Consider the following 15,893-nt stretch of genomic DNA (forward strand, 5'->3'; position numbering starts at 1 on the left):
TGTCCCAAGTAGAGAACCTGTAACTCGTTGGCTGACGTTTGTTGCTGTATATAATATAATTTTCCAGTTTATTGTTATGTAAATATATCAGGCCGTTACTTTTCTCGTTTGAATTGTTTAACTTTTTTATTTATTTCGGGTCTTTTAACGATTACCCTGAGATATCGATTGTTTCTCATTATTTAGGGCAGTATGGTGATCTATAATAGTTGTTAAATTCTCTAGTAGAGGAGTATCTCATCGACAAGTAAGTGATTACTGTATATATACTTCTTTAATCGATCGGCATACCAGGCCTCTGAAAGTATTTACAGCCGATTTCATTGAGTGTGTAGGGAAAGGTAGAATCCTATTTAGGAAAAAGTCTGCACGTCGTTCTAGATAATTAGGGTCACCCGAGCCGTGTAGAATACATCATATATATACCGACTTGCTTGGTCAATAACTATAACGAACGGACAGACAGACGGACGGACGGACGAAAGAACGAAAGGACGCACAAACAAGAAAACATAATGCCCATAATATCGGTATATATATACGGTTTAATCTGCACGGCTCGGGATGACCCTTTAACCCGAACTTCTTCGTCCTTCTGGTTAATTAGGACCACCCGATCCGTGTAGAATAAATCATATATATATACCGACTTGCCAGTTTGTCAATAACTATAACGAACGGACGGACGGACGGATGGACGAACGAACGAACCGACGCACAGACCAGAAAACATAATGCCCATAAGATCGGTATATATATGGATTAACCTGTACGGCTCGGGATGACCCTTAAACCCGATGTCCTACGTCGTTCTAGTTAATTAAGGTCACCCGAGCCGTGTAGAATAAAGCATATATACCGACTTGCTTGGTTGATAACTTTAACGAACGGACAGACGAACAGAAAAACGGGTGCGTAGACCAGAACACATAATGCCCATAAATGGGGCATAACAAATTATGCATACACTAGTTGTTTAACTTGGTAAAGGGTTTTTAATCACATGTAAAATTACTCAAAGATTAATATTTATAAACTCACAAAACGCTAATTCTGTTCTATAGTAACCTATAAAATTGTAAAGAAAAGAACATAAACATTGATACTAGTATATATTTCGTAAAAATTTCAGCTCAAAATTTCATACAAGTCTTCCATTTAGCCATTTCAAACGAGTATAGTAATACGTTCGAGTATACTTATACGGTCCAGACCGTATGCGTACGATCCAAATACTCATATTGTCTGATCAAATTTATTGGGATCAAAAGTAGATACTCAGGTCCGTGTAACACCTATCAATTTAATATTAAACAGTTTTCAAATTTTTGATTTTTGAAATTTGGATCGAAGTTTTAAAATATCAAAATTTCAAACATTTGAAAATTTTGATATTTTGATATTTTACCAAATAGTTAAAATTTAAAATTTTTAAATTACGTTTTTATATTTGATAGTTCAGATATTTGATCAAACTTTAAAAGAACTAAACTTAACGAGCAGTTTTGATTATTTCGCTTTTTAAAAGTTTTAAAATATCAAAAATAGAAAAGGGTCGAATAAAAGGGCACCTGTAAACTACGAAACTAAATAAAAGCGAAACGAAACGAATACTTCAGAACTATTTGTTTTTTTTTCCCAGCGGCCATTTAGGAGTAACAGTGAATACTGATGAACCCGCAGTTAGCCAAATAGTATGGTATGGTTGAGTATGTATATATTTCTACTCAAGTTTAAGCAATACTGAAAATGGCTTAATATACACGTGTATTACTTTTTGTTTTGCTTTATCTTACTATCTGCAAGGATGTCGACAGATGAAATCATTGAATGTAGATTTTGAAAGATCATCCTTTAAGTTTTTATCAACTACTTCTTTATAAAATGTTGGCCGTGTAATAATCACCTTTAGTTCTACTTGTATCATTACTGATGAAGAAAGTTATAGAAAAGCGCTTCGGACGCATGCATTTTTAACGCTTTGTTTTCATTTTATATCGATTGCACGACGATCATATATTGTACATATAAGAAGATATGGTATGAGTGCTAATGACACAACTCTCCATTCAAGTCATATTTTGTTAAAGTAAACCATTATATATCAAAGTACGGTCTTCAACACTGATCCTTTGCCCAAACTTATAGCAGCAAGCTTTAAAGGACCTCAGTTCAAAGTATTGGTACGGTAGGAATACTGAATCCTTGGTGTCGCAATGAACTTTGCGCTAGCCGCGACTGTTGGAGGTTGTTGATATCTAATTTATACTTCTACCCTCTATACACGACGAATTTAAGAAAAAGATCAAATATAAGCAGCTTGAAACTGTTGTAAGGTATCTAAACTTAGTAATCTCATTATAGATACCAGGATGTAATTTTTTTATTTGTGCCAGACGCCAGTCTACAAAAGACTCACCAGTGACGCTCGAATCAAATTTAAAAAAGGTCAAATAAAGTGATATAAAGGGGGTATGTTTTTTTTGTTGTTTTTTTTTTAATATTTGATCCCTAATTTGCTGAAAGAAATAATCTGTTAAAGCAGATGGCAAACCAAAATCCGGATTAGTTTTAAATTTTGAACCAAATAATTTGATTGATAGCGTTGAAAAACTAGAAGAAATTGTTCGCGCGATAACAAAATTCTCACATCGAGAAAAAAATATCCCCCTTTTGAAGGCCAATGGTTTCTCTCTTATACTACGTGTGGACTGATATTTGTAAAAAGTATATGCATTTATCATATATGTTGCTCTATTAGGGATCCTAAATCCGCCAATGTTTACAAATAGCAAATAAAAGGAAACGGGATTTTTTTTTGTATGAAGGGATAGTTTTGTATTTGTTATTAATGCTGTTTTAAGTTATCGTACGACTATACATTTTTTCAATAGTTTCGGTTCTTATGTATTTTACTTGATTTTCAAATATTCGGTTTTCAGCGTTTCGCATGTAAATGCTAAACATGAAATTCAACGTTTATATGTCCTGGTTTTTCGACAGCAACATTGGTGTATGGCCAAAACGGCAAAAATTCATCGCGCAGAAAAGCTAGCGTGGCACTCTCTTTTCACACCCCATTTTTATGGAACGCCACGACTGCCTTATGTTAATAATCAGCATTATACGCAGTGTTCACAGCATTATATGAAGTGATCACAGCATTATATGTAGTGCTCACAACATTATATGAAGTGATCACAGCATTATATGCAGTGCTCACAGCATTATATGCAGTGTTCACAACATTATATTAAGTGCTCACAACATTATATTAAGTGCTCACAACATTATATTAAGTGTTCACAACATTATACGTTTTTTGTTGTATGATGAGATTGATGTATGATGAGATTTATGAATGATGAGATCATTCGGTAAACTTCGTTTTTTAGCGGAAATTACCGAATCCATAATTGGTAAATTACGGTGTAATGCCCAGCAAACAAATTTAAAAAGTTATTAAAATCATGTTATCATAAGGTAGCATACAATATTTAAAACTGATTGAAATAAGTAAGGAAAAGATGAAACTGAGAGGTGAATGATTGAAGTAGTTCTGTTCGTCGTAAGGAATACGAATTGCAAAATGTAAGTTAAATAATAAAAAGTTTATTTAATGAAATATCGTAGGAAAATTTGTATGATATATTCTCGAGTTCATTTCCTACTGAAGAAATTTAGCAAGGTGCCACTTTATAGTCCGAACTCAGTTTAAAAAGCTTAATTACCTTTTAAATAATACAGTCAGTTTTCTATAACACATAGGTGCCATATTACGCTAGCTAATATATGTCATGATAGTCATTTTTGGCATCGATTTTCAGAATTTGGCATTTTTACATGAATAAGTATCTAACAGATATGGAAAATGCAGTTTAAAGCATTTCACTGTAGGTGTTAAACATAACTTTACATCAATTATTCCATTTTTTTACAAGCTTTTTAGCACGGCAAATACTAAGATTGTCTTCTAAATATGATCAGCAGTCTTATATAGAAATTTAAACTTTCATAGAAAAAATTACCCTTTCAAGACCCTGTTTAACATTTTCATTTAAAGTTATCATCTCTTATGAAAATTGAGTTTGTGGGGATGAATAAAACGTTTACTACGTTTGTTCGTCAGTTTGCACGGTACATATATATATATAAAAGTGGTATGCTTGCCAATGAAACAACTTTCCACAAGAGACAAAATGACATCACAGAAATTTTAAACAGCTAAACGGCCACAGTACGACCTTCAACAATGAGGAAAGCCCATACCGGATAGTCAGCTATAGAAGGCCCCGAAATGATAAACGAAAAATATTCCTAATTTATGTACAAACAAACGATCGAAAAACTAACATGTATATAACACATTAATTAACAAGCGACAACCACTAAAATAAAGGCTCCTCCTGACTTGGGACGGCCACATATATGCAAAATGTGGCGGGTTTTAACATGTTAGCGGGATGTTGGTATCCTCCCTCTAACCTGGGACAGTGGCGTAACAGAACAACATAAGAACGAACTATGAAAATCAGTTGTAAAAGGCTTGTTAGTTTTCTCGTTTGAATTGTTTTACATGGTCGTATCGGGGCATTTTATAGCTGACTATGCGGTATGGGCTTTGCTCATTGTTGAAGGCCGTACGGTGACCTATAGTTGTTAATGTTTGTGTCATTTTGGTATTTTGTGGATAGTTGTCTCATTGGCAATCATACCACATCTTCTTTTTGTCGAGCCTTCGACTTTAGTCGAAAAAGCGAGACTAAGCGATCCTACATTCCGTCGTCAGCGTCGTCGTCGGCGGCGTCCACAAATATTCACTCTGTGGTTAAAGTTTTTGAAATTTTAATAACTTTCTTAAACTATACTGGATTTCTACCAAACTTGGACAGAAGCTTGTTTATGACCATAAGATAGTATCCAGATGTTAATTTTGTAAAAATAAAATTCCACTTTTCCCGTATTTTGCTTAAAAATGGACTTAGTTTTTTCTGCGGGGAAACATAACATTCACTCTGTGGTTAATGTTTTTAGAATTTTAATAACTTTCTTAAACTATCCTGGGTTTGTACCAAACTTGGACAGAAGCTTGTTTATGATCATAAGATAGTATCCAGAAGTAAATTTTGTAAAAAAAATAATCCATTTTTTCCATATTTTACTTTTAAATGGACTTAGTTTTTCTGCGGGGAAACATTACATTCACTCTGTGGTTAAAGTTTTTAAAATTCTAATAACTTTCTTAAACTACCATGGGTTTGTACCAAACTTGGACAGAAGCTTATTTATGATCATAAGATAGTATTCCTAAGTAAATTTTGTAATTACTTCATTTTTTCTGTAATTAACTTTTAAATGGACTTAGATTTTCTTCCAATTTACATTACATACAGTCTGCAGTTAAAGTTTTCAAAACATTTATTAGATTCATTAACTATCCTAGATTTTTACCAAACTTGGACAGAAGCTTCTTACAATCAAAATATAGTATCAAGAGGAATATTTTTATTGATTTTTTTCCTCATTTTTGTTGAGTCTGCGATTTACAGCAAAAGTAGGCGAGACACTGGGTTCCGCGGAACCCTTACAATTTTTTTTATATTAACTCATTAGATGGGTACAAATATAAATACATATGATCTAACAAGAAAATAGAGTGAACGTGCATGTGGGCGGGTACTTGTATATCCCAACAATAAAAAGACACTATAAGTACTGATCTGAGAGTATATATAACGAATATAGTACCATGCTGTTGATTAAAAATAACATCACTCCAGACCCTTTTGTTTTCCACATATTTAATATTGCCAATAATTAAGAAGTTCCGGGTCGAATCGATACCAATAATATATTCACCTGTTAACTATTACATTATCTGTACGTTCCGCATCTGACAGGAGTACCACGAAACGCTGTATTTAAGATTTTGCTATATACACGGGTCGTAATCACAGGGTTGAAACTACTTAATTCAATCATTGTCACATTGTTCCCAATTGTAGTACTTTAATCAGTATGACTTTCTAAGATGGCAATACGAATAATAAAAATCTGGACTTAAAATAAGGCGTATAGGTACAGCATGTACAGTTTTCAATTTGTTAGACGTAAAACAGCGAATCAAAGATTCAATTTTATTCATAACTCATAACGGACAAAACTGTTGATTAAAAAATACTCCTTTCCAGAGACTTTTGTTTTCCAAACAAAATCAATAATACCAATATTAAATTGACAAGTTCCAGGTCGACGGGTTCAAACAGAAAGATGTTAAAAGCAGAGAAAACTTCATCTTATAATCGGCATGACTTAATCAGATGACAATACCAATACTAAAATAAGGCTTACGCATAGTTATATTCTTTAATTCAGTCACAGACCCGCGATATCACGGATGTGTTCTAGTAAATATATATACATATTAAGTTGTGAATATGGTGAAACTAATCCTCAAAATAAGTTGAAAATGCCCTGCATGGTGTGGAATAAACTTGGGTTAAATTGATCATACTTCTTAATTTACTTACTCAATCCGTTTTAAATATTGTATACTGCCTTAATGATCACATATATAATAATAACTGTTTAAATTTGTTTGCTGGGCATTAATTTACCGTAATTTACCAATTATGTTTTCGGTAATTTCCGCTAAAAAACGAAGTTTACCGAATGATCTCATCATTCATAAATCTCATCATACATCAATCTCATCATACAAAAAAAACCGTATAATGTTGTGAACACTTAATATAATGTTGTGAGCACTTAATATAATGTTGTGAGCACTTAATATAATGTTGTGAGCACTTAATATAATGTTGTGAGCACTTCATATAATGTTGTGAACACTGCATATAATGCTGTGAGCACTGCATATAATGCTGTGATCACTTCATATAATGTTGTGAGCACTACATATAATGCTGTGATCACTTCATATAATGCTGTGAACACTGCGTATAATGCTGATTATTAACATAAGGCAGTCGTGGCGTTCCATACATTTTGACTGGACGTACTTGTACTTTGCTCAAAATTGATTGTAATACAATTACTTAATAAATGCGCAAATAACAAATACGGAACTATCCATTGATGCAAAAATATTCTGTTTCCTTTTAGTCGCTATTTAAAAACAGAGGTGGATTTAGGGGGCCACCGACCCGTAACGGAGCTACATATCTAATAAATGTATATATCCTTTTTACAAACATCTATCCTAACGTTTTCTAACTAGGCCCCAGGCCACATTTTCAAATTCATGGATATGCACCTAAAAATGTACCATCATTGAAGCCCCTCGTGTATCAAAGTAAAATATAGTGTCACCTTAGTGACAATATTTATATTTCCGATTTCGATTGGTCTCGATTGATCACTTCAACTTGATCCTATGCTTATCGTTGACTTTTTAAAATAGTTTTCAAATTACCATTTCAAAATGTCGACACCTACAAATGGATAGATGAGGACTTAACGTACAGCGGCAACTATTACATACGTATACAGGCTTAATGTTTTTGGTTTACGTTTACTAGTATATGGTATGAATGAAAAAAAATGTATCAACCTTCAAGCTACTGATATTTGATCTTACTCTTAAATTCAGCGTGAATACCAGATAGTATTGTCAAAATTATATCAACAACCTCCCACATTTGTGAATAGCACAACGTCCATTGCGACACCATACATTCAGTATTACTTCGATATCAATACTTTAAACTTTAATCAATTATAAAAGGCAATATATGATCGTCATGCAATCGATTTAAAAATTAAAACAAAACATTAAAAATAATATTGCATGTGTCGGGATCCACCTTTCAGTTCAGGCACGCTCAAAGCCGAATATTAGAAGGCCATCAATTTATAAAGAACCGAAATATTTGATTAAATGTTAAGCCTCGGTCACACCTTACCGGATAGCTCGAACGGACGCCTAAAGGATAACTTTTTTCAATCCGTTCATGTCCGTTAGACGTCCGTTGTTATCCGTTAGACGTCCGTCCATATCCGTTGCATGTCCATTAAGCGTCCGTTTTATCCGTCGACGTCTGTTCTGTCCGGTGGAAAATTTTAAGCATGTTCAAAACTTTAAACGGACGTCCAAAGGATAAAATGTGCGTTGAACGTCCGTTAGGTGTCCGTTTTGTACGGTACTCGTCCGTTACGTTTCCGTTTTGTATCCGTTACGTGTCCGTTATACATCCGTTGGAGGTCCAGAAGATAAATTCACCCACGGACTTCTACCGGACGTTTAACGGATAAAACGGATGTTGAACGAATGAGAAACGGACGTCAACCGGACGTATAACGGATAAAACGGATGATGAACGGATCTGAAACGGAAAATTTCGCGTCAGAAATGCCAATTATTGGTATGTCAGATTTCTTAAGGTTCATGAATTCTCATTATTCAAAATCGACCTTAGAGTAAGGGCGATTCTTTACAATCAAGCAGCTCTTATTTAGGTCAGCCACTGACCTTTTGCGATATTTTGAAGAATAAACCAAAACCACTTACACCTAAACATTTTGAATATTTATGCGATGTACATGTATTATTATTGTCGCTTTTAATTTTTCCGTATATATTGTTCATCCGTTTTATCCGGTACGCTTCCGTTAGGTGTCCGTTTTATGCGGTACTCGTCCGTTGGGTGTACGTTCGACATCCGTTCTGTCCGGTACGTTTCCGTTTCTTGTACGTTGCATATCCCAGGCGCGGATCCAGAGGGGGGGGGTTCCGGGGGTTGAAACCCCCCCTTTTTTTGGCCAATCAATGCATTTGAATGGGAGCATATAGCTGGAACCCCCCCTTTACTCTGGGTTGGGAACCCCCCTTTTTAAAATGGCTGGATCCGCCCCTGTATCCGGTGTGTGTCCGTTAGGCATCCGTTACACGTCCGTTTTATTCGGTCAGTACATCAACGGACTCCCAACGGATAACAATTTTGTCAACGGACAACTTTTATTTTCATCCGTTAGGCGTCCGTTCGTGCTACCCGGTAAGGTGTGCCCGAGGTTTTAAGTATTGATTAACAGCTGAACAATAGACAATATTTAAAATAATCAACACCCAGCCAAACAAATTGTCTTATGAGATACTGTAAAAATATATTACAAAGTTATAAACATGTATTATAATAACCATTTAAAAATTGCACGTAGATATTTAGCCATTGTATTGCTTACAGTTCCGTAGAAATATATACATACTCAACCCTAACATACTATTTGGGTAACTGCGAGTTCATCAGTATTCACTGTTACTCCTAAATGGGAAAACCAAATAGTTCTGAATTATTCATTTCCTTTCGCTTTTATTCCTTTTAGTAGTTTCAAGGTACCCCTCTATTCGCCCTTTTTATTGATATTTTTATATCAAAAATTTTAAAAATCAAACTTTCTAAAAGCAAAATAATAAAAACTGCACGTAACGTTTAGTACTTTAAAAGTTTGGGTCAAATATCTAAACTATCAAATATAAAAATGCAATTTAGAATTTTGAAATTTTAACTATTTGGTGAACATTTCAAAATTTCAAAATTTTTCAAATGTTTGGTATTTTGATATTTTGAAACTTTGATCAAAATTTCAAAAATCAAAAATTTGAAAACTTTTTAATATTTTGAATTGATAAGTGTTACACGGACCGACCTACTGAGTACTATTATCTATTCATTTATTAAAAATATACTTCAAGCTGATAAGAAATATTTTATAAGAACAAAGCTCTATGCTTTTTCTTAGATCTATATTATGGAGAGTAAAAAATCAGCGAATTGATCTTTTGATAATAAATTAAAAAAAATATTTGTAGACTTTAACGGTGCTTTTTTGTGGACTTTAGGGGAACTTGTTATTGTGGACTTTAACGGCGTTTTCTTGTGGACTTTAGCGGAGGTCATTTTGTGGACTTTAGCGGAAAGTTTGTGGACTTTAGCGGCGTTGTGGACTTTAGCGGAGATTTGTTGTGGACTTTAGCGGTGTTGTGGACTTTAGAGGAATTTTGGACTTTAACGGTGCCACAACGCATATATAGCAAACGTCAGAAATATCAGTCTCATATTATACAGTTTCTGAATTTCAGACTACATATAATATACATATATCTTAAATATTGCTTCTGCACTTAAATGCATAATAAGAAGCAATTTGTCAGAATGAGCATGTTAAATCTAAGATTTCATGAAGTCAAAATGTATATTGAGAAGCAAACATTTTGAAAAAACTTACAAAAAGTATATCCAAAATACCGAGCTTCAAGGTAAGTCCAAAAAGCTGTCAATATCAAACTTTAGACCTTATCAAGTGTTATTTTATACAAATATATCATGCTTACAAGGGGTATTTGCCAAAAATACCGGTTGAGAGGTACAAATGTTCAGAGCCGTTAGGCTAACGCGTCGCCAGTAAACTTAATTTGCGACCATCAAATCCCCAATTGATGCCGTCGGAGCTTAAAATACAATACAGTTATCTCCTAAATGAATATCGTCCATTTTTTACCCTCTCTGCCGTGGTATTTGCCAAAAAAATACTCTATCCGACTGGACGCTTGTAACGTCACGATCATCAATGCGTTTTTTTAACATTTTAAACATTCGGTGTAATTAAACAGATATAGCATGTTCTTGAGGGGTATTTGCGACTTGGCTCGCGAAATTTAACATTCTCTCGACTGGTATTTTTCGCAAATACCCCTCCTTAACATGATATGTCTGTTTAAAAACATAAGTTAACGTCGTTTAATTCCTTCCATATTTTCTAAATTAATGTTTGTTAATAGGCATCAGCCTGTTTGAATATATACGTTCAATCATAGAGCAAAGGTGTATTTCTTTGTGATTTGAAACAGAAACAAGCTCACAAATGTAGTGATAACGTCTGCGGGATCTTGTAATTCGTTGTTCTCAAACAAAGTTCCTGTTTGATTTCTATTCGATAAAATAATGCGTTTCTTCGTACAAATTTCTTTGCTAGGTATAGACACAGACGGCATTAAAAATATAATCAAATTTATATTTTTGTAGTGCTTTTGTTGCCTATTTAGGAAGTTCACATCAATATGGATTCAATGATGTCGAATTATTCACTTGCAAATGAATAAATCATCATCGATGTTTCTCTACTTATTTTGACAAATTGAACCATACTGGCTGTTAAAAGCGAATTATTATTTCGCTTTTATTAATAATTGAACGAAAACAAACCAAAATATTTTATTAGTTTTATTTCTCGTAGCTAGTCCCCTTTTAAAACTTACAATATGAAATCTAAGACTATATAAGAAAAATCTAATTACACGAGGTCACTATCTGACTATATTTATTTTTTTAGCATATATCGACGTATATGACCGTCGGCAGTCTTCGGCTGTTATTTCGATGTTTGATAAGAAGGCGTCTAGACAAAATTACCCACGAAATATTGATACATATTATCGAGTCCATGCATTGATTATTGTTCATTTAAGACTTTTTGGAATTTGGATATACATTTAAGAATGTTATAATTCAAATTTGAGAGTTTCAGTCGATGAACATCAATTTGACAGCTAATACCTCTTTAATAAGATCGTAAACTTTCACAAAAGTATTTTAAACGAGTTTTAATTTACCAGTGTGTTCATGTAATGTGACATCATTCTACATTTCGAGGTAAGTTCTTTGTTCATCTTAAAACTCTCAGATCCAAATATTGTAAGACATGTATAATAAGTTTAGATTATGAATAAAAACATCCATTTTCTTCGTCATATGATCATTTTATACAATCTGTATGGTGTTTATATAACAAACATTAAAGTCAAAGTATGTCATTTCTATCAGATTTAAATATAAAAAAGGGTATTGTTGTCTTGTAAAGAACTTATTACATCTTCATACGTAAAACATAAATACTTTAGTATTACTTTTAAAAATTGAAAGAAAACGATAGAAGTCTGTTCATAAATGTTTGCTATGGAACAACAGTTTTCAATGATTTTAAATTATAATCATCGAAATATATTATATCGATGAATTGCTTCATATTTTATTATCAAATATGTATTATATTGAATATAGTTGGACAGGTTTTATTTGATATAGACTGTGAAAGAAAGGGAAAAACTTGTGTATAAATTCATCATGATGTCAGAGACAGAGTAAATAAAACAAAATTAATAGAAGAGACATACATAAAGTTAAATATGATTATTTTCCTGTTGGTCTTTCTATTGTGTTTTTGTTCAGGAATTAAAACAATAAACGGTAAGTTTAAAGCATATAAATATAATGATACCCGTATCAACAGCAAGAAGGACACATTTTCATTTCACAGTGACAAATTTGAACATTGAATCTAAAACAGTTACAAGACATTTCGCAATGTTGTACTTATCTGATTTTGTTCTGATATTCAAATAAAGATAAAGGACAGAACAATTGAATATACTTAAATTTTTGGAAACTTTAAATTATCAAAATTGTGTTGATTAATAAGATAGGTGGAATGCCTTTTAACCTTTACTGTTATTTTTTGTAAGATCATTTTGGAACTGCTCGGTATTTATACATTCCGCCATTGTGTTTTTGTGCTATGGTTACTTTTTGTATTATTTATCCTTCTTTTTAAGGTCTTTCCTTTTTCTTTAAGGAAACCCCTTACTGTATTTCTTCTGATCATTATAATTATTCTTTCCGCCAAACTTTAACGACTTTTCCCCAAAGTACGCGACATGTTAAAATGTATCTCCCCTAACACCGAAAACCTTGTTATCATTTTAACTTACTCCATAACCATAATAGGTAGAAAAAAAAACGAGCAGACCCTGGTTCTTCGTTACATTGGTAGGATTATGCCACTTTGAAATTTAACAAATGTCGTTTGGACACTTAAACTCAGAAACCGTAAGTTGTAGCCACCTAGGATCTTCACCAATGATCATCAATTCACGTGACCATGAAACTTGACCTAAGGTCAAAGGTCAAGTTCATGACCTAGATTTTAATCTAAGCTTGTTAGCAAATTTACTCAATAACCGAAAAAGATGGCTGATAAAATGTAACGGAAAAAATGTGTGTCTTGTCGAGATAAACATTTGATATGTTGGGTCTAAAATTATTGGACCAACTATCATGGACCTAGTGCACCAAAACGGTTTTTCGGGTCCGAAATGATGATTTTTTGCTTATAACTAAAAAGAGGTTAGAGATAGAAAGAAACTTTGAATTGCAAAAAATGTTCAGCATAATAAGATCTATAAATTTAGGTCAAGGTCAAGTTCAAGGTCCCTAGCAACGACATAAAATACCTTAGCAACCTTATATTTTTGAACTTAGAAGGCTATGAATAATATAAATATGCAATTTTTAATACTGGAAATGACATTTTTGTCCCTAGCAACGACATATAAGTCCTTATCAAACACTTATTTGTTTAACTTTAAAGACTATGAATAGTGCATATCACATTCATAATACTTGAAGTAATATTTTTATCCTTAGGAATGATTTTTGTCTTTAACAACTACTTGTTATGAACATAAAAGTCCTTAGCAACAATATTTTTTTTAACTAAGAAGACTATCAATAAAAGGAAAAAGGAAAGACCTTTCAATTGTTCATGAACAATTGACCTTTAATTGTACATGTGTTTTGTCTATAGAGTGTCTACATGCAATTTTATTTTTCTTTGTTCAAAATGTAGGTTGTCCTATAGTGATTAACGTTTTCATTGGTCAATTCAAACCTTCGACCTCACACCTGCGAAAATAGAACACACGTACTATAACGTTGAATGGACTGATCAATATTCACGTAGCTGGTCAAGGTCGTTTAAAGCTTCCATCGTCCTATTTGCGTACATGATTGTGTTCTTGATTATTTTAAGCAATCACAATGCTAGCTTTTATAAATGTGCATGTGAAATTCATTGGTTTTATAATTTTCTGCAATTGATAGTAAAATTTTAAACTTTAAAATCTTAACAGTTTTCACATCGAAATATTTAATTCAAATTTGTCCTCTGGATCAAGGGACGACATCAAAAGTTCAATGAAAAACTAAAAAAAAACTCAATCCACATATTTTTTTTCATTGACTCCCCCCACAAGTTGCTCATCCTGCCTTTTCTTTCACTCAATGGACTCGATGAATTAACGTTGTACTTGAAAAATGAAACCGTACTTTTCTACAAACACTTTTCATATTCTTTGACAAGTTTTAGGTATTCGACACAGGATAGTGATTTTTTTTCTGATTCCGTTTACTTGAGAAAAAAAAATTCCGAAATTGTAAGTAAATTCTTATATGAGGGGGAGGACAGGGGTAAGGGAGACTGGGAGAAAGGGGGTAGGAGAAAGGAGAAAGGGGGTGGGAGAAAGGAGAAAGGGGGTAGGAGAAAGGAGAGGAAGGCTGGGAGAAAGGAGAAAAAGTTGGAGAAAGGAGAAAAAATAAAATATCTCTCCTTTTAAAAAAATTTCTAATATTTCAAGAAAAAATATCTCAAAAGGAGATGTTTTATTCTAATGGGAGAAAGGAGAACGGGGTAGGAGAAAGGAGAAGAGGGGTGGGAGAAGGGAGAAGGGTACCCCCTGTCCTCCCCCTCTTATATGTAACCAACCATGTTTTGTTAAAAAAAAAAACGCAGGTGGCAAACCATGGCACAGGGGAATTAAATGTAGTTTACAAACTCCAACGATATACTTCATGAGGTTTTGCTATTCTCGGTTGAAAAACGAACGTAAATTGTATATAATAATTGTAAATATGTACATGTAAATAGAAACAATCAGTTTTTAAAAAAAAGTGTTTATTCATAAAATGTTTTGATAAAAAGGTGAGTTTCTTCTTGTACATGCATTTAGTCATCCTTAATTTCTTGATATTTTGTTTATCAGTTTATCATACATGTTTCGTTTTGTATTTCATTTTAAATACGAATACATACTACATGTACTTTAGCGAATAGTTCAAGAATGTTATGCAGCTCTATTCTTACAGTATAAAATTAAAAATAAATGTTCATCCATTTAAAATCGAAAACATTACATTTATATTTAAAAAAGAAGATGTGGTATGATTGCCCTTTTGACCCCTTCTGTCCGGTCCGCGTCCGTTTTTTACAGATGTGTTCTTAAAAAGTGGACACATCTTAACTGCGGGATAATACCTTGTTTACTATAAATATATATATAAAAGAAGATGTGGTATGATTGCCAATGAGACAACTCTCCACAAAAGAACAAAATAACACAGAAATTAACAACTATAATTACACCGGACAGAAGGGGTCAGAAGGGCAATCATACCACATCTTCTTTTTTAAATATAAATGTAATCACCGTACGGCTTTCAATAATGAGCAAAGCCCATACCGCAAAGTCAGTCATAAAAGGCCCCGAAATGACAATGTAAAAGAATTCAAACGAGAATTGTTCCTTGTAAACTACGACATTTCTCACAAGTATTAATTTATTATTTTGTTCAACACATGCAAAAGAACTGAATAATCTTCGCCGATGTAACTTTTCAATTTATTACAACAAGAAGCCTTCACTGAATTCATTCAGGTACACAAATGATACGATTAAAGTTATTTTGTTTCTATTTTGGGGGACACTTTCCTCCGTTTAAGGTACGCTTAGCTATTGTGTGTATGTTTTATAGCATGAAAATAATAAAAGAGGAATGTCAGTGCAACCCATCATTAATTATTGTATTGGATCAGTATTATGAGATACTTATTATAAGTGACTACGACATTGTTAGGATTATAACCTATCGTCAGTATGGAAGAAATTAAAAGTGGTTCATATATTCATTTGTATAAAAGCGGCACATGCATTTTATTTTATCCTTATATTTCTCATTATGCGGTACACGATAATTGAGTTGCTG

General features: G+C 33.1%; 1 protein-coding gene across 2 annotated transcripts in view; it reads left to right on the forward strand.

Annotated features, from left to right (window-relative positions):
• Positions 1-11,567: 11,567 nt before the first annotated feature.
• LOC143059752 (protocadherin-like protein) overlaps positions 11,568-15,893 on the forward strand; it is a 42,836-nt gene continuing 38,510 nt past the window's right edge. The window contains exon 1 of one of the 2 annotated variants that reach the window (XM_076233304.1): positions 11,568-11,669. Coding sequence is in view for 1 of the 2 variants with exons in the window: in XM_076233303.1 (XP_076089418.1) it covers positions 12,203-12,263 (61 nt within the window). In the remaining variant the exon portion in view is untranslated. Of the gene's footprint in view, positions 11,670-12,017; positions 12,264-15,893 lie in introns of those variants that run through there. The other variant, XM_076233303.1, reaches the window with a different exon arrangement.

This window comes from Mytilus galloprovincialis, chromosome 14 (genome assembly GCF_965363235.1).
Source record: "Mytilus galloprovincialis chromosome 14, xbMytGall1.hap1.1, whole genome shotgun sequence".
Classification (NCBI taxonomy): domain Eukaryota; kingdom Metazoa; phylum Mollusca; class Bivalvia; order Mytilida; family Mytilidae; genus Mytilus; species Mytilus galloprovincialis.